Genomic DNA, 19,743 nt, shown 5'->3' with positions numbered 1-19,743 from the left:
AACAGTATACAAGTGCAATCATATTACTTTAAAATCTGGCACATACTATATTTCCCCCCTCCCCCCTATGACCCCACCTCCCTTCCCCCCCGACTTCCCAGAGCCCGTACACGGTATAGCTTTTTATCAAACACAGTCTAAGATATATTAAAGCCAAGGAAATTAAAAAAAAAGAGAGAGAGAGAAAAGAAAAAAGAGAAGAAAAAAAATCAGTAAAATCTCTGCGTTGAACTCAGCTTCTTGCCATTACACAAACTTTAAGCAGTTTACATTGTTCCTAATCTTAGTTATTTGATTACCTGCAGGCTTTCCCCAGAAGTTATTTGTTGGTTCAACTTTTGCCTGTACTCTTCTCTAACTAGGGGTATTATCTCTTTATCTAAGTTTCTGTCTATATCTAAACCCTTAATTTTGTCCCCTTTGTACCTCCTTCCCTCAAAAGACTTGATGGACAACTTCGAATTGAGAAATGTTTGACGAGAAAGAAACGCAGAGGCATATGACTTCACCCCTTTTTCTGATGGACATCAATCCCTTTCAAGGATTGATTTTATACAAATCACTAATGATTTATTTTCTAGGGTGAAGAAGACAAAGATTGCGGCGAGGGTCCTCTAGGATCATAACCCAGTCTGGACGGAATTGGGAAGGGTAGTGCAGGCAAGAAGGTCTTGGAGGTCGAATGAGAGTATATTTAGATATGAAAAGTATATTAATGATTGTAAAAAATTGCCATCTGAATACTTTGTTCTGAATACGAATAAGGTATATTCATGGAATTTGTAGGGGATGTAAGTAAAGCATATATGAGAGGAGTACTGATGAATATAAACAAAATACATAGACATAAACAAGGGCAAAAACGAAAAGAATTGGAAGAGGAAATCAAAAGAAAAATTTGAAATGTATCTAAATTGTGTTAATAGTCAAAGTGTTTACAACACTATTCATTGTGATAGTATCAGTTATAATAGTATTATTATTATACAATTGTATCACAGCGGCCAGTTGTTTCGCCGGATTTGGCATTGGTTACTAGTGAGATTCACCGCCTTTGGGGCTGGTTGGTAGCTCAACAGCTTGAGTTCTAACCAAGGACCTAGGAACTGTTAAGGTAACGTCGAAGGATATAAGCTGTTCCAAGTAGGGTGGTTTTTTGTTTGTTGTTGTTGTTGTTATTGTTGTTGTTATTATTATACAATTGTATCACAGCGGCCAGTTGTTTCGCCGGATTTGGCATTGGTTACTAGTCAGACCCCACCCAGGGGCCTAGGACGTCGTAACGTATTTTCGTAATATGCGTGCAGATCCAAGCAGTGCGGCTTTTTGCATTTGACTGATGGTGATTTTGTCAATTTTTAACTGTTTTAAATGTAATTCCAGTACTTTTGGAATAACACCCAGTGTGCCAATTGCCACTGGAATTACCACTGCTGGTTTGTGCCATAGTCGTTGAATTTCGATTTTTAAGTCCTGGTATTTTGCGATTTTTTCATGTTCCTTCTCGGCGACCCTGCTATCATCAGGTATTGCGATGTCTATGATTGTCACCTTGTTTTTCTCAACCAGTGTGATGTCTGGTGTATTATGCGCCAGTATTTTGTCTGTTTGTATGCGAAAATCCCACAAGATCTTGACCATCTGATTTTCGGTGACTTTTTCAGGCTGATATTCCCACCAGTTTGTTGCTGTTTTAATATTATAATTTTTGCACAAATTCCAATGGATCATTTGTGCTACTGAATTGTGCCGCAATTTATAATCAGTCTGCGTGATTTTTTTACAGCAGCTGAGTATGTGATCAACAGTTTCATCAGCTTCTTTGCAAAGTCTGCATTTGGCATCATCAGAGGATTTTTCGATTTTGGCCTTAATGGCATTTGTGCGGATAGCTTGTTCTTGCGCAGCCAGGATTAGTAACTCTGTTTCTTTCTTTAATGTACCTGTTGTTAACCATAACTAAGTTTGTTCACTGTCCACTTTATCTTTTATTTTTTCCAGAAATTGGCCATGCAGTGCTTTGTTCTGCCAACTCTCCATTCTTGATTTTATCACATCTTTTCTGTATTCTTGTTTCGTCTGATGGGCCTTCAGTAGTTTTTTGTTCTTTACTTCAATTAATAGATGTTCTTGACTTTCTTTTAAATAATTAGTCAGTGCATGTTTTTCTTCTTCAACTGTTTGCTTCACTTGTAATAATCCTCTGCCACCTGATTTTCGGGGCAGGTATAATCTATCAGTATCACCACGTGGATGTAAACTGTAGTGCATTGTCATTAGTTTCCTGGTTTTTCGGTCCAAAATGTCCAAATCAGCTTGTGTCCAGTTAACTATACCAGCTGTGTATCTTATAACTGGTATTGCCCAGGTATTTATGGCCTTGATTGTATTTCCACCATTCAATTTAGATTTCAAAATTTTCCTAACTCTATTGGTGTCCTCTCACCTGACAATAGTTTTTACTTCTCCATGCTTGATACTATCCAACTGCAGAATGCCTAAGTATTTGTAGGCTTCATTTTTGTTGCATTTAATTAGTTGGCCATTGGGCATTTCAATTCCCTCACATGCAGTGATTTTGCCTCTTTTTATGGATACAGTGGCGCATTTTTCCATGCCAAACTGCATTGAAATATTGGTACTGAATACTTGGACTGTGTTTGTTCAATGATTGGATTTCTATTTCTGACTTTCCATAGAGTTTCAAATCATCCATATATAGTAAATGCAAAAAATTTTCAGCTTCTTTGGCTTCATTTTTGTTGCATTATTATTATTATTATTATTATTATCAACAATAACAATATTTATTTAACCAATTTAACATACCTTCCTTATCACTGGTCCTTCAATATATTTCCTGTTTCTAGCTTCTGTTTTTGTCAGCTAACCATTTATAAAATAAGTCCCAAGTGAAAAATATTCAGTTTCTTTCTTTTCTTTAATTATAAGTGTTATAATTATAATTATAAGCCTATCCATTTCTGCACAGTCTAGTATTTTTTAATCACCTTTTCATCTGTTGGGATCTCTTCACTTTTCCATTGTTGTGCAATTACTATACTAGCTGCGGTCAGTATATGTAAAATAAAATATATATTCATTATTATATTTGTCTGGTAAAATGCCCCCCAAAATGTATGGTTCCAGCCATGTATGTATTTTTGTCCAATATTTTTTTTGCTTTTTGACACATATGATAGTATGAACCAAGTGTCTGCTGGTATTTCCAACATTTTACAGATTTGTCCGTAAATATTTTTGCTAACCTTGAGGGCAGAAAGTCTATAAACATTTTATAAAGATTTTCTTTGTATGCAGTGTAGACATTGTTAATTTATAATTTCTATCCCATAGTTTCTGCCATTTATCTAACTCAATCACGTAGCCAAAATTTTTAGCCCATATTATCATTGTCTCTTTTACCTGTTCATCTTCCATCTTAATACTTAACAAGTAGCTATGTTTTCCTTATTAATTTTTCATCTGTCCCTGTTAATTCTCTATATAAACCATACATTTAACATGCTTCTCATATCTAGATTGTATCTGCACATATTACTACCAAGTTACCTCAATCCCTTGATCACTCAGTTCCTGCTTAGTTTTAAGTTCCCTCTTTTCATTTAAAATATCTTTATATCCGGTAACATTCTCTATATCAATAACATTTTGATGAATCAGTGCCTCCATTGTGGAGAGCCAGACCGGTATTTTCAAATAATGTTGTTCTTTAATTTTCTTTAATTATTAGTATTATTATACTACTAATAATGCATTCCTAATATAGTGTCAACATAGTTTGAGATCATGTCCCTCCAAGGTCAATAGCCCTTTTTCCTCAAGCTAATCCACAAAACTGAATCTCATAGGGACCCCATCAAAAATGCAATCCGGAAGGTAACCCCACCTGATAATATCAATGATTCAAAAGGAATTGTTCAGAAAATAAATAATTATACTTCTCCTCTATATATTCTAATATAAGTTACATATTTGGCCTACCAGTGCATTTTCATAAGAAGCCAAACTGGAAAATAATGTTATCTGTTGCAGTAAAGGGTTTGTTGATTTTGGTGCTAATCAAACATTGGCATTAGAAGAGGATAAGAATAGAATATTTCAGATGTTTTCCGAACAAGGAGGAGGAAGAACAACCATATTCCCTTCTATATTCAGAGGTTAGCCTGGAAGTTGGGGGACTATAGAAGTAATGCATTGCTATATGCAAGAGCTTTCTGGGTTCAAAGGAAATAGAAAGGATCAAGAGAAAATGGAAGGAAAGCAAGCAATGTATTAAGAATCTGGCAGTGATACGTATTCACTGATGATGAAGTATTGCTTTCATTTCTATAGCTAAAATATATTTAATATATGAATCAGATATTCAGACATTCTGGGCTTTTTTAGTTCTTTGAAAAGTAATAAGTAACTTTTTGGATTTTCTGAATTCTTGCAGATCTGATATTTAGCCACTGAATATTACAATGTCATCTAAGTTATAACGATATACAGTAAGGGAGATGAACAAATGACAGGGCTTGTTGCCATTGATTTCATAAAATTATTCAACATGCTGTAGACTAATGTGGAATAGTAATTATGCCCATCTACCTGGTAAATTCAAATAAGGACATGCCTAGGGCCAGTGATATGAGAAATTGATTTAATCAAGAGTTTCAAATCTCAGTAGTTTATCAAAATATAAAATACTAAGGAAAATAAAAATAATGGGAAACTAGGGGAAGGAAAAAGAAAGCATACCATGTTTCCCCGAAAATAGGACAGGGTCTCATTTTCTTTTGACCCTCCACAATAAGCGCTTGGCCTTATTTTTGGGGAGATCTTATTATTATTGAGGTGCAGGAGACAGCTGGCGTGACATCTCATGGCAGCTCCTGTGTTGCCATATTTTCAGGAAGGGCTTATTTTAGCACATGTGCTCAAAAGCTTGATTGGGCTTATTATCCGGGGAGGGCTTGTTTTCGGGGAAACAGGGTAGAAGATACTTTTACACATTAATATATTCTAGCCATTCCTATAATAACAAATCCATTTAATGGGCAAAACCAAACTCAAAATCCAGAAACTATTTCCAAGTAAAAAACATAATTAAATATATTCTCTTTTTTGGATAAGGCAATCAATTTAACCATCTCTGCTTTTTATTTTTGCAGAAATAATATATTTTTCTGTTTGCACTTAATAGTGTTTATAAACTACCATCATTTATATTAACAAAATTCACTATATTTCAGATATTTTAACCTTTAACACATTTTCCATATATATATTAAAACACTAAACTTTCCTTTAAAAACATTTCCAAAATCAATAAGTTTCAACATATGTCTTTTTACTTCTTTTTAATATACATACTTTAAAATTCATTTTCAATAATATTTTACAAACATTTTAAAATTACTCATTTTTTTTAATGAAAGGCCATTTTCAATCTTATTTTATAAACGCAAACAAAACACAAGCTGCATTAAAACTCCAATTAATTCCTTAAATTTGAATTATTCTCACCGTTATCCTCATAAGATAAAATATTTTTTCTTGTATGTGCCCATTTTATGATTCTAAACTTTGCTTTAAATGAATATATCTGTTTTTAACTTCCTCTTAATTTAGATACTTTCAAATACCCTTTCAATAATATTTTACAAGCTTTAGGAATTACTTAAGCATTATATATAAAGAAAAAGAAATGCATTTTCAACCCCATTTTATATTAAAACATTCTTTCAATTACTGTACATATATCAGACTGATAAAAATACATCCTAATTCCAGTTAACTCATTAGGTTTAAGTCACTCCTTTCAACTTTCCTTCATAAAATAAAATTTTTGTTCTCTGGAATATCTATCGAATATCTATCTTATAACCACCTCTTTTTCTCAAGGATTTCTCAACCTTGTTAGTATCCATGAAGAAAAAGTCCCAGACTTATCCCCTTGAAAGTTTCAGATTTTCTTGGAATTTCTTTTAATTGTGTTGGGAGGTTTATATTTAAACCATCATAATGAAGATTGGTGTCAGATTTATGTTCCAAAATTGCAATTGAGTCCTTTGCATTATCAGATACTTGTGAAATTGTCTCAGTGATATGGTAGCTTTCTATACATAATTGCTTATATGAAGTAGTTGGAGTAGTTTTTTTTTAACATCTCTGGAACATAGCTCGCCTATAAATGGGTAAGCTTTATTTTAAAAATTTTCAAAAACATCTCTAATAATTTGCTCCTCCACCTTAACACTCTCTTTGGCTAAAGAGGTTTTTTTTTTCCTGCAGATCACTTAAAAATTATTGCCCAATAAGGATTCCTATAAATCAAAGAGTTTTAACTACCCACAGATCAAGTTACAAATTACTTAAAAATAGTAAAATAAAACCACAGCTTTCTACCTTAATTTCTGTATTAAAGTTTTTTTTTAAGATACTTCCTTATTTCCTTATTTTAACTTGCCTTCAGCAACCCTCTTCCTCCTTTAACAATAAAGAAATCTCCAAAATGATGCAGATCTTCAAAAAGGAATAACAAGCAGTGGCTAAAGAAAACCTCTCTTAGCTTAACAAAGATTAATAGTTATTAAAAATGATTAAGAAATGAAAGCCACAACTTATTGTCTGTTTGAAAAATAAATTCGGAACCAGCAGCTGCCAGCTTATCCCTCACTCCAAAGCCCAGTTCCTGAAGTTACTTTCAGTCCTTTGTTGTATGGAGATTTTGTGGGATGATTCTAGGACTCCCTAATCCAGGAGAGTCGTATAAACTAAAGGAATATTGGTTGGTTCTGTTACTAAATTGAAAAAGTGGAGAAAACCCCTTCAAATCTCTGCATGGTCATGTGATAAGTAGACCATCTTCACGGAAAACTGTTGATTTGACAATCAGAGTGGACTGTTACAAACTTTGACTGTCTTCATTACAGTAAATAAATTGCCAGCAGTTTTTAGATACCTGTTTTTCCCTGAAGCCTTTAAAAATAATAATTTTTGATGTTTAGCTATATTGAAAATATTACAGTACAAAATTATTTCTCAAAAATTTCCAGTGATCCACAGAGCTATACTCCTTAAATAAAAAAGATTGGGAATATTATTGAATGTTCTCAAGATTGACTGACTTTTGCAAAATCACTACAACAAAAGGATCTTCCAGCCTCTTCTACTTTTGCTAAAGTCAATGTTTTGATTTACTATCAGAAAAATAGTAAGCATTCTATAAAATAATGTACCTGTGGTAACTACTGGCCATTTCTATAGCAATATATAAACCTTCAAAGATGTACAAGAATGTTTCAAATATTTGTTAGAAATGTAAGTGTAAAGAGGGTACTTTTTATCATATGTGGTGGATATATGACAAGGTAGTGGATACAGATCCATGGTTTAATGTAGAAAAATGGAGATCAGAAAATTTCTGTTAGGACTATACTATTAGAGAAACAAATAGTGGGGGGAAATAGAATTTTATATACTCAGAAATTGAAAGAAGCATTAACTTCTACAATGGAGGAATGGGTTGAAAAGATAATAGAATTGATGGAGATGGTGAAGTTGACTGCACTAATTAAGAAACAAGAATGTAAATTGTTTTGTAATTACTTAGAAACTGCTTCTGGACTTTCCAGAAAGATAGAGAAAAAATGAAACTTTTACTTTGGGTAAATACAACTAGATGGCTTATTGCTCTAGAAATGGCTAGGTTACTATTTGGTATAATTAAATAATTGATATTTCATTTTTTTTATTCGCTGCCTATTCACTATATAGCCTATATAGCTATATAGCTGCCTACTCACAGCAACTCTAGGTGGCTTACAGATAATAAAAACACAATGTAGAAAAAATAAAAATAATAAAAAATAAAAGAATAACTCCCACACTCCCGTGGTGACAACACACACTTAAATCAACCATTTATATAGGGCTCCAACCCACTGTAGGTTCCCCAAACCCTTTGGCAAAATCGCGTCTTTAGGGGCTTATGAAATAATGTCCAAGAGGAAGCCAGTCTAATTTCTGGAGGGATAATGTTCCAGAGGGAGGGAGCCACTACACAGAAGGCCCCTCTTCTGGGTCCCGCCAGATGTACCTCCTTAGGGGACGGGACATGCAATATTCCTTGCTTCCTCACTCTAGTGAGTCAGGTAGATGTGACCAGCAAGAGATAGTTCCTCAGATAACGTGGTCCCAAGCCATGAAAGGATTTAAATGTGAAAACCAGTATCTTGAAGTGCATCCTGAAGAAAATTGGTAACCAACGCAGCTCCTGCAGGAGAGAGAACATATTATAATTTAATTGTGTATCTTAACTGAACCGAAAAAAAGTCGAAATCCACTGGCATTTAAAAAAAATTCTTTCCCCTTCTATATCATCTATACCCTTTTTTCCATGGTCTTTATATGTATTTTATATTAAGAAAAATAACTTCTAATAAAAATATATTTTAAAAAAGAAAAGTAATGGGAAAATGTAATTAATAGAGTCTAGCAAGGAAGAAACCATCGCTCTTTGAAATATTGTTGATCTTTGTCCAGATTGCAGGATAACGTTCCAGATGTTTTTGAGGAGTGTTCTATGGGGAGATGAATGAAAAATAGAAGGAATAGTCTCTGCAACATGGTTATTGGGTGGTTTTTCTGTTTTATTTCCCTCTATGCCTTGTAATTGTTGGGAATTTGGGCCTTCCTGGTTAACATAGAAGAAGATTAACTTTTTCTTTATTCAGCCCTCTTAGAGGAGGAAGCAGAGTCTTCTTTTCTTAAGCTAGCAGACATGTTCTTAAAGTAAGGGAGTATTTTCAACTCTGTGAGACTCCTACTACCAGCTTCTTTGTTGTAAAAGTGAATCCCCAGCCTTGCAGTTTCCCTCTCCCCCTTTTTCCTTCCTTTTCTTATCTGTTCCACCAAGAAGTGGACCAAAAGACCTTCCTTCGCGGCTTCCTACAAGCAAAGTAAGTAGTAAAACTATAAAGTTTTTTTTAAAAAAATCATGTGAAGTCCTTATTTAATGACCTACGGTGATTCAGTTACTGGTAATCAGGGATTGCCAAAACTATTATTAAGTAGCTGACATTGCACTTATGATCACATTGCTTAGTGAAAAAGATTCTGGTCCCAATTATTAACATTAAGCTAGGATTACATATATAGAAACTTTAATTTCTATCTTTCAACTTTACTAATAAGATATACAGAAAAACAGCCCCACTACCATTCTCAGTAGCTGCTCACAACCACTTCGACTCCTTCATCTGTTTCACTGAATATGTTTTCAAAATCTTGGAAATAATGCTGCTATGAACATAGAAAAAATTGATCAAAACAGGTTTGTTATGTATCATTCAACTATGAAAAAGTTATGAAGAGATAGTCACAAAATAATTTTTATAAACACATAAAGACATAAAATGTCTTATAAAGACATTTTTAAATATGTCTTATCATTTAAAAAAAGGAAAAACAAAAAAATGAAGCAAAAAAATTAATTGATGTAGGAATGTATTATTTATAAGTATACAAAAATATTACCAATATTTACTCATTGTATCAATGATTAGAAATTAACAATGGAAAACATGGAGTTACATTTATATACATTAAATTGTTTTAACAATGTAAATAAGAATGAAATATCTGAGCTACATTCCAAAATTTTCATTATTTGGTGTTTAAAAATACAAAAATGAAAAAACGGGGAAAAACTACTAAAACATATATAAATATTGTTCTAATTTCTTCTTTATTGTTCTCCCAACTAATGCACAATATTTCTAAATTTCCCTAGAACACTTACAAAATTGTGTGTTTTTAATTTTAATTATTTAGCCTTTTAAATTTTTTTTTAAAAAACTTGTCCATTTGTTTTAATGGCAGCCACTCTGGGGTACATGCTAACAAAAGCTAATGTATTTTACAAGTTCTAAAATTAGTTGTGTTATATTTTCAACAGAAACAAACAACTCCCCAATCTTGCATTCTAGATTTTAATTGCTTTAAAGCACAAAAACAAAAGAATAAAATATAAAGGGAAAAACTATTATTGTGAATTACAACAGTTACATGTATGTGTAAAGAAATACAGCTCAATTGTTTGTTTGTTGTTGATAGTTGCGAAGTTGTGTCTGACCCATCGCGACCCCTTGGACAACATTCCTCCAGGCCTTCCTGTCCTCTACTATCCTTGGGGGTCCATTTTAGCTCACACCTTCTGCTTCAGTGACTCCATCCAGCCACCTCATTCTCTGTCATCCCTTTATTCTTTTGCCCTCAATCTTTCCCAGCATGAGGCTCTTCTCCAGTGAGTCCTTCCTTCTCATTAGGTGGCCAAAATATTTGAGCTTCATCTTCAGGATCTGGCTTTCTAAAAAGCAGTCAGGGTCGATCTCTAGGACTGACCGGTTTGATCACCTTGCAGTCCAAGGAACTCTCAGGGGTCTTCTCTAGCACCATTGTTCAAAGGCCTCAATTCTTTGGCGCTCAGTCTTATGGCCCAACTTGCACAGCCATACATTGCAACTGGGAAAACCATAGCCTTGACTATATGCTCTTTATTGGCAGGGTGATGTCTTTGTTTTTTAGTATGCTGTCTAGATTTGCCATAGTTTTCCTCCCAAGGAGCAAGCATCTTTTAATTTCTTGGCTGCAGTCCCCATCTGTGGTGATCTTGGAGCCCAGGAAAATAAAATCTGTCACTACCCCCATTTCTTTCCCATCTATATGCCAGAAATTGAGAGGGTCGCATGCCATTATCTTAGTTTTCTTAATGTCAATTGTTTAACAGCAGATTAAACTTGACTATATTAGTGTATTACCCAGTATTTCTATTCTACTGATAAAGATCTAAATCAGAGACTGAGGGGATATTTCATCTAGCGTCAATATTTTGTATCTATATGTAACTAGGTTTTTCCTGTTGATTTCTGTAGGATGAATAGATCAATCTATATTGCTATGTGACATATATTTCCAAGGAAGTATACGTGGAATTATACCTTAAATCTTGTAAAAACAAACATTTGGGTTTTGACAGTTATAGAACTGTCTGCGGCCTACTTGAGGGTCTTCTGGATGTCATTCTTAGGAAAATTTAGGGTTAAATTTCTCTTATTATGCATTCTTGAGCCCTGGAGAGAAGAACACTTAAGGATTATGAATTACATTTGTCATGTAGGCCCAGTTTAGACTTGCTGCTTTAGTTTTCCTTTCTTACAACACTGTAGTCACTATTGAAAATGCTTTCTTGTGTACACATTACATGCATATGCATATACATAATTTGGTCCATGCTTTTTAAAGTTCATAGTTTATAAAAACCTCAGCTGCAACCCCTGCTCCCTGGAATAACATACCCCCTGAGGTCAGATCAGCCCCCCCCACTGTTACTTTTAAACATCATTTACTTAGTAAATAGGGTTCTTTTCTAGCAAATGTTTGGTTAAGAAAATTGTAATTTAAGGGCAATAAGCGTCATATTTTCTCTTTATCTTTTTATTATTATTTGATATTTAATGTGGTTATTGCATGCTGTTAGAGTTCCTTGAGTAGATGGCATATAGATTTTCTGTAGATAATGATTGCCTGAATATGGTGACTTGAAAATGAGTATAGATACTTCTTAATCAGTGATTGTTTGAAGTTATGACAGACCCTGAAAATGGGCTTATGACCTGGATTTGAACTTCTGATGTCCAGGCCTTCTCTGTGGTCACATGTGGCCACATTTTGAGTGCTCAGCAACCAATCTTTTGTAACCATTGCCAGCATCTCACAGTCGTGTGACTGATATTTATGATTCTTTTGCTGGAAACCTGTATTTACTTTCAGTTCCTATATCATTGGGAACAATAGGCTTGCTTAATGACTGCAGTGTTTGCTTTATGACCGCCATGTTTTTTTTGTAACTGCCACATTTATAACGACTACCACAAAAAATGGTAAAAACATGACTGTCATGATTTTTGACTGAAATTGTGGGGTCAATTACAGTCATAAGTAATTTACCTGTAATTTGTATGTGTTAATCTAATTCCTGATTCATAGTTCTATATTCTTTGTGATCTTAAACAATAAAAAAAACAAAGATCCAAATGCAAGCCTGATTTTGGAACATAAATTACCTCAGTTGGTCTTTGAAATGACTTGAGGTCCAATCTTTCTCTTGGAGAGGGACAAATAAAGTAAAAATCTTTACGTTTTCTGGATCTCACAGTTTCTGGTCCCACTGGTCATAGTATCTTCTAGATGAGGGGTGTCAAACTCAATTTCATTCATCAGGGTTGTGTTTGACCTCAGAGGGCCGGGGCTGGACGTGGCCATGGTTGGTGTGGTTATGGTGTGGACCCTCCCTCAGATTATACAGGTAATCCCTGAGTTACGAATGTAATAGAGCCTGCCAATTACATTCATAACCTGAGGATTCGTTTGATTGAATCAAATTAAATGAATGTGATCACTCCCTGCTTTTCCCCAATGCATTTGTTAATTAAATGCACAGGTTATTAAATGCACATGAGGTATCTCAGAGTGGGAAGAGCATGCGAGGCCTAGTGCTGGAGCAGGCCATCCAAGGCCTCCCCCAATTCACATAGATACCTCATGCTCCCCAGTAAAGCCCATAGAGGCTGCATTTTGGCCTGTAACAGGCTGGGGAGGCTTCTGGAGGCCCCTGCACACGCCCCATTTTTGCTAGCAGAGGCACTGCGGGCCGGTCCTTTGCTATTTCCAGGCTGGCCCCATGGGCCAGTTCTAAACACCCTGCAGGACTTGAGTTTGACACCACTGTTCTTGATAAATGTAATTGAATGGCAGTGATTTATCCTGGATGACCATTTCTAGAAGTTTCTAAAGGGGATTATTGCTGTGCTGAGGCAGTTTATATTATGAGGTGATTCAGTGCTCCTGCTTTTCAATATATTTTTATAAAAGTACTGCCCAATTAGGTGCACCCAGGAAGCCATCTAAAGAACACCAGTCATATTTTCCAAAAGTCAGTGTTTTTGAGCCGTATTATTTCTACTAGAAGTCAAGATCCTCGTGACTAACCTTACTTAACACATACCATTAAAATAATGTATTAACATTTTAAGAAAGAAATTCAAGAACACAATCCTTCCTTTGAAGAAAATGTCAGAACAAGTTGTAATCTAGAGTTAAAAAATAAAAACCTTTCTGTTAAAAAGCTTGTTATAAGCTTGTCATTGCTCTTTAAGAAGCATGAAGAATGTTGATAGTATTTATGTCCTTCACGGTGGATTCTTTTAAAGAATCTTGCATGAGGCAAAAGAGTATCTGCCAGTTTTTAATACTTGCTTTAAAAAAGGTGTTTAAAAATTAAATAAGCATTGTTAAACAGAAACATTCATCTGGAAATATTTTCCAATGTTTATATTGGGTTTTCTTATCTTCCTATCTCTCTCTATGTTTGTGTGTACTGAAGTAAATGACCTCCATAAAAACATTGCAAATGATTAAACTCCTTTAAGATGTCAGATATTTAACCTTAATTAGAGACTTTAATGTAAGTGGTCTGACTATGCAGAGCCTGTTCACCTTTAAATTCCTTCTGCCAAAAAGTTAAGAACATTGAATTTTTACAGTGTATTTTTACAATGAACAGAAAGTTGGATCCTTATCCTAGCTCAGAATTGCCCAACTTTGGCAACTTTAAAACTTGTGAACTTCAGCTCCCAGAAATGCCCAGGCAGCATGACTGGCTAAGGAATTCTGGAAGTTGAAGTCCACAGGCTTAAAGCTATCAAGGTTAGACATTCCTATCATATATTATTTTTTTCTTTTCCATGATTCTTTCCCTCCTCCTTTAACAGAGTACTATATCCAAACGCTTGTATTTTATCTAAAAGTATAATAGTCCAGCTACTCTAACATTTAGATAAGTTAGTATAATTTTTCTTTGCCACAACTTCTTGTTTAAAAATATATACAGTGGTATGTTGGTACTCAACTGCTTTGAAACTCATCAAATTAGGTACTCAACGCATTTTGACATGAAAATCTTGTCCTGGTATTCATTGTTTGTTTGGTAATAAACTCAGAACCTAGAGCTTGTCATTGTTGGCTGCCTCATGACTCACTACATTATTCCTTGTGTGAAAAATGTACAATAAAAATAAAACAATAAAAATTCAATATTATAGTATAGAGAAGTTTGACTATCTGGATCCCTTGTTATATGTTCTGTTCTGTTGTGAATTCAGTACAGTTTCTTTTTCTTTATAAGCTTCATTTTTAATAAAAAGATATATTGTTCTACTAATGATTTCTACCCCTTTTACTTAGCATTTTTCTTTTTCATCCTTCTTAGGTTATTTGATGTATGCACAGTATCTCGAACTGAACGAGAGACGAAATTAACACTGGTGTTTGAACATGTTGATCAAGACTTGACCACTTACTTGAATAAAGTTCCAGAGCCTGGTGTTCCTAGTGAAACTATCAAGGTATCAATAGGGGAGTGGGCAAGAAGAATTTGTATATAAGCTTTTTATTAAATGTATAAAGTTTTTGAAACATACCTTTAATAAAAACAATTTTTGAAGAAATATGTATCAAATTAAATGTATCTTAACTAGCTGTAGTTGTTTCATGACTAAGAAGAAATTTAATCAAACTTCAATTCATGTGGTTGACAGCTTGAGGTTTCTCACCAAGCATGGTTGGTAGTGCATTTTATCTATCAGTTATAAAGGACAAGGAACCAGAGGAGAAGATTGCCATAACGTTTGTGCTTACGCTTTAAAAAGTTCTGTGTGTTTATTATTAGCTGTTAAAAGGAAGGAACTACAGCTCAATGGTAAAGATCATGTTTTGCATGAAAATTCCAGGTTTTGTAGGCATTTCTTTCCATAGCTTAAAACGCTTGCTACTACTTATAGTAAAATGAAAATGCTGAGTCAGATGAAGAAGTGGAGGCAGTATAAGTAACTGCCATATGATTTTGATATGATGATCTACAATTTTGTTATCTCTTACCTTGATTCCCCCCCCCATTTACATTAGTTATACTGCTAGATAGGGATGAGAAAATCACAAGTGTCTGCAAAATATTCTAGACTTCTCAAGTAACAGAGTCTCCAGGGATTGTATTGATAAATGTTAGAGACAAAGTTATGATTTTTTTTGGTGGCATGACTTTTTCCAACTTATCCTTATTAAAAAAGGAAATGATTATTTGGAGCACACATTGATGTACACATCATGTTTGTCAACAGCTTCTTAAAGGAAGTGTTGTCCTTTTTTCCCCAGACCATTGCTTCTTGGAGTAGTTGGCAGCAGGCATGATGTGCACATCAGTATGTGCTCCAAATCATCTCTTCCCTTTTGAATCCAGATGTTATAGAGTCCTAATAACCCCTTGTATATTAAGAGTGTATTTAAAAGCAAGAAGTGTTCCCAAGGAGATGTATGTATGCATGTAGATATGTCTATTCATATCTGTGCCAGTTGTTCCAGAAATCTTTGAAAATATGTTTTAAAAAAGGAACTACTTCTTTTCTAAGCATCTACATAGTTCATAGCTTTCCTGCTGAAGTCAAATAGACTTAGTGGTTAACCCTATGACTGACTCCTGAGGATGATATCAATGGGGAAAAACTCCAAGCAAATTCTCTTAGATTTGTTTCTTTCCAAATATGAAAAATGTGTACCTTCCCCTTTTTCTCTTGCTATGTTCTATTATCACCATGTTATTCCAGTTTCTGGTTTTTTAAGTTTCAAATCTGTTCAAATAGAACTTCCTTCATTTTGAGAATGATTTTATCTTCTAAGGGAAGTCCAAACAAAGGCACACATTATTAGAGTTAAAATATAGCTCACTGCAAACAAAAAATAATGCATGGAAACATTCATGAAATACAGAGCTGTACTGTTTGGGTGATTAATCCTTTAGACATTTGGCCGATTAAAATATTTTCACTTCAATAAAGTGGGCCTAATATTGCAGAACCTAAAAGATCATGCAGTTAAGGGAAAAAAGGCACCCAGTTAAAATTCTTATGAACTGGCATTTCTTCAGAATGGAAAAATTCTATCCTCTTCTCTCTCTTTCTTAGGGTAGTTGATGTATTTTTGGTTTTTCTTTTCCTTTTTCCTTTCTATCAGTATGCATGCAGGATAAGATATGAGGAAAAAATTATCATATTATTTTTAATATGGTAAACCAAAGATTTACTTAACTGCACGTACATACTAAAGACATACAATAATTTCAGCAGAGAAATATCACTCTATTATTTTTAGATGTATATCATTTTTAAAAGAATTTGGTGTCATATGTTAAACCATATTTTAGTGTTATGCAATCTGTTTCTCTGTCATTGGTCATGTGAAATTGTTCATAATATTTCCTTCTGTTTTCAAATAACTTCTGTTTCTTATTTGCCTAAGCAAGCCAACTGCATAACCCACAGTTTTACTTATTTTCAACAAACAGTAGTTAACATTAACCAGAATTTGATGGTTAAAGTTGTTGGTAAGCAAAATCTTCTAAAGCACTTACAACTGAATCAAAGAAGAAAAAACAAAGAGAAAAAGTTAAAGGATTTTTTATCGTGATGCCTGGACTCAACTAACATATCAAGTACATTTTGTTTTCAAGGGTTTTGATTGTTGCTGTGACTACAGATAGCTAGGAAACAGTCTTGTACTTGACTTCAGAAATAATACGCCTTGACTGTATAGGAACTTTTGCAATTCCATAGAAGTCTCTAATGAAGAAGAATATAATTGTTGGAGAACAATAGTTAACATGTTTGAAATCCAGTTGTCAAAACTGAAGGCATAGGTCACTTTAAGCTCTAAGTATGAAAAAAAGCAATTTTGTGTAGAAGATTGAGGATTGAATAAAATATAGGTTGCAGAAACAGAACAACATTGTAGAAACAACAATTACAAATAATCCTGGACTTATGGCCATTCATTTAGTAATGATTTGAAATTACGGTTTGATTTTAAAAAATGACTTATAGCTAGCCACTCATGACTATCACAGCTTCCTCACAGTCAAATGATCATAATCAAAGCAATTGCTCATATTTATAATAGTTGCAGTGTCCTGGGATTATGTAATTGTAATTTACAACTTTCCCAGTTGGCTGCCAACAAGCAAAATCAATGGGAAAACTGGCAGGGAAGGTTTCAAATTTGATTTTACATTTTATTTAACAACCACAGTGATTGACGTAACAAAAATGACAAAAAAGATTGTAAAATTGAATGTAATCATGTGATGCCACACTTAACATTTGCACCATTTAACAATGAAGTTTCTGATATCAACTATGATTGCAAATTAAGGACTACCTGAATGGGAAGTGCTTCAGACCATGTTCAATCACTGGCCTATCCAGCTTAGTATTATTGCTACCAGCTGTCGGTGGAAAATCAGAGAATGACCCTGGAGCTCACACTGTGTGCTCTACCTTTGAATTATGTCCCCTTTCTGGATGATTAAGCATCAGCAGTTATGCTGACCAAATTGTTAATCTGCCAGTGAAAGTAGAACAGAATATTTTACAAGTCAAACAAAATGCTTACAACCTAAGCATTCTGTGTCATGATAATATCCATATAACACTTAGTCCACGATCAGCGATACTGAACTAATAACAGCAGAGCATTTCCATACTATAAAATATAACGAGATCATGATTTGATAGATATGATTTAATTAAAACAAAGCATAAAGTCCACTCTTTGGTTGAATTGGAATCTTATTTACACTGTGTTTTTCCCCTCAATATCTCCCCAGAGTAAATTCAAACATGACTCTGGGCCACATTTTATACTTATTTGTCCTTCAAATTACTCCTTTTTATTCTTATTCTGCATTCTTTCTTGCATCTGAAACATCCTTGGTCCTCTCTGAGAATTGTTGTCTTGTGGACGTTTCATTATTCAAACAAGGTGACATCATTTTTGCTAGTATCCTCTGGACACTAACACTGATGATGTTACATAGTTTGGATAAACATCTGCAAGAAAACAACCAAGCTCAGAGAGCACCAACCATTTATTTCAATCCTGAACCACAAATATTCTCATTTATTGGTTTCTTTTATCTTTTTGACTCTTGACTGGTTCTCTACCTGATTTTTATTCAATTCTAAATCTCCCCACAACATTGTTATTCTCATATTTAGGTCTTTTAACTAATCTATATCTTTCAACAGCTGGACTTAAGCATTCTAATCATGATTGTTCTCTCACGATTATAATTCTTAGATAATCCCAGATTAGAGGCTTCTCTATGCTATAGGTGCAAAGGTTTTATACTTGTGTATAAAATATGTTATATTGAAGTTAGCTTTAATAAATATCTCTGTTGGATAAGTGGAGCAAGAATGTAAGAGAAAGAGGAGGATGAATTCTTATTGTATTTCTCCCAACTCTGTATCATACTGTTTAACCAAACCAGTTCTAAAAGAATGCATAGGATGTTAGACATATGAAAAGACTCTAATGAAAGAGTATACAGATGTCTTTCATGCATTTAAATTGTAAAGACTAATTTTGAAGCTAAAAGGCAAACAACATTGTGCTAGGAGCCATATGCTTCATATTACCAAAGTATTCATGCACAGGTCTGTCACTCAATGAGAAACAACACAGACTGAAACAGAGGAGATCTTGAAAGAAATGACTTGTGGGAAATCAAACCATCCCTAAATATGTGTTTTATTATCTTTGGGTGTTCTTTTCTCAGTTACCACCATCATAAAACCAGTTCCCAGCATCCATGAAAAAGGCTCCCCCTCAAACCACATATCAAGATGCAGAACACTGTGACTACAGACTAGAGTTGGGTGAAAGGAATGGAAGCAGATGCAAATGTTATTCTGCAGCCAGTAGTCTTGTTTCCATCAAAGGAGCTCGCATTGATGTCTGATCTCATGCTTCTTACAGATGCAAGATTTCCATAAAGCAAGAATTGGGCACATGGCTGAATTATAATTCCCCATTAGTTTCCATTCAGTGCTAAATTGAAGAGAGTAGCATATAAGAATTGTCAATTAAAATTTTAAAAAATATCAAAAGGCAGTCACGAGCCAGCCTAGGATTAATTCATATGCGATTAGATAAAATGGTTAATCTTGTGCTACTTTGTAGTGTATCTACCAATAAAAGCCTTTGTCACACAATACATGTTCTCCATATATAAAGTTAACCAGGGAAGATTTTATTCAGCTTTTTGGATTTTTTGGGACATTTTGCCCAATGGCAATTCAAACCTCTATGTCAAGGATTGTCAACCTTTTTATACCTACCGCCCACTTTTGTATCTCTGTTAATAGTAAAATTTTCTAATCGCCCACCACTTCCACAGTAATAGTGATTTATAAAGTAGGGAAGTAACTTTACTTTATAAAATTTATAAAGCAGAGTTACAGCAAACCCCTACCACCCACCATGAAAGCTAGAACGCCCACTAGTGGGCGGTAGGGACCAGGTTGACTACCACTGCTCTAGGTCATTCCTATCTCTCTCTTAAATGTTTGATTGCAGATAATCCATATTGATTCATAATATATATTTAATTTGCCTTTGCCTATATAATAAGTGGACACGGTAGAGCAGTGGCTAGGACGCTGAGCTTGTCGATCAGAAAGGTCGGTAGTTTGAATCCCTAGCACCACATAATGGAGTGAGCAGTTTGAAAGCATGTAAAAATGCAAGTAGAAAAATAGGAACCATCTTTGCTGGGAAGGCACA

At 34.3% G+C, this 19,743-nt stretch overlaps 1 protein-coding gene across 4 annotated transcripts in view; it reads left to right on the top strand.

The window, feature by feature from the left end:
• Positions 1–19,743, top strand: part of CDK6 (cyclin dependent kinase 6) — a 129,659-nt gene that overhangs the window by 31,976 nt on the left and 77,940 nt on the right. For all 4 annotated transcript variants that reach the window (XM_014066494.2, XM_014066576.2, XM_014066727.2 and 1 more), the window contains exon 3: positions 14,339–14,474. In XM_014066494.2, the coding sequence (XP_013921969.1) occupies positions 14,339–14,474 (136 nt within the window). The remainder of the gene's footprint in view (positions 1–14,338; positions 14,475–19,743) is intronic.

Source organism: Thamnophis sirtalis, unplaced genomic scaffold, assembly GCF_051295495.1.
Source record: "Thamnophis sirtalis isolate CommonGarterSnake01/CBP01778 unplaced genomic scaffold, rThaSir2_p1.2 scaffold_4, whole genome shotgun sequence".
Lineage (NCBI taxonomy): Eukaryota > Metazoa > Chordata > Lepidosauria > Squamata > Natricidae > Thamnophis > Thamnophis sirtalis.
The sequence above is the reverse complement of the archived record's forward strand: the minus strand, read 5'-3'. Positions and strand labels throughout refer to the sequence as shown.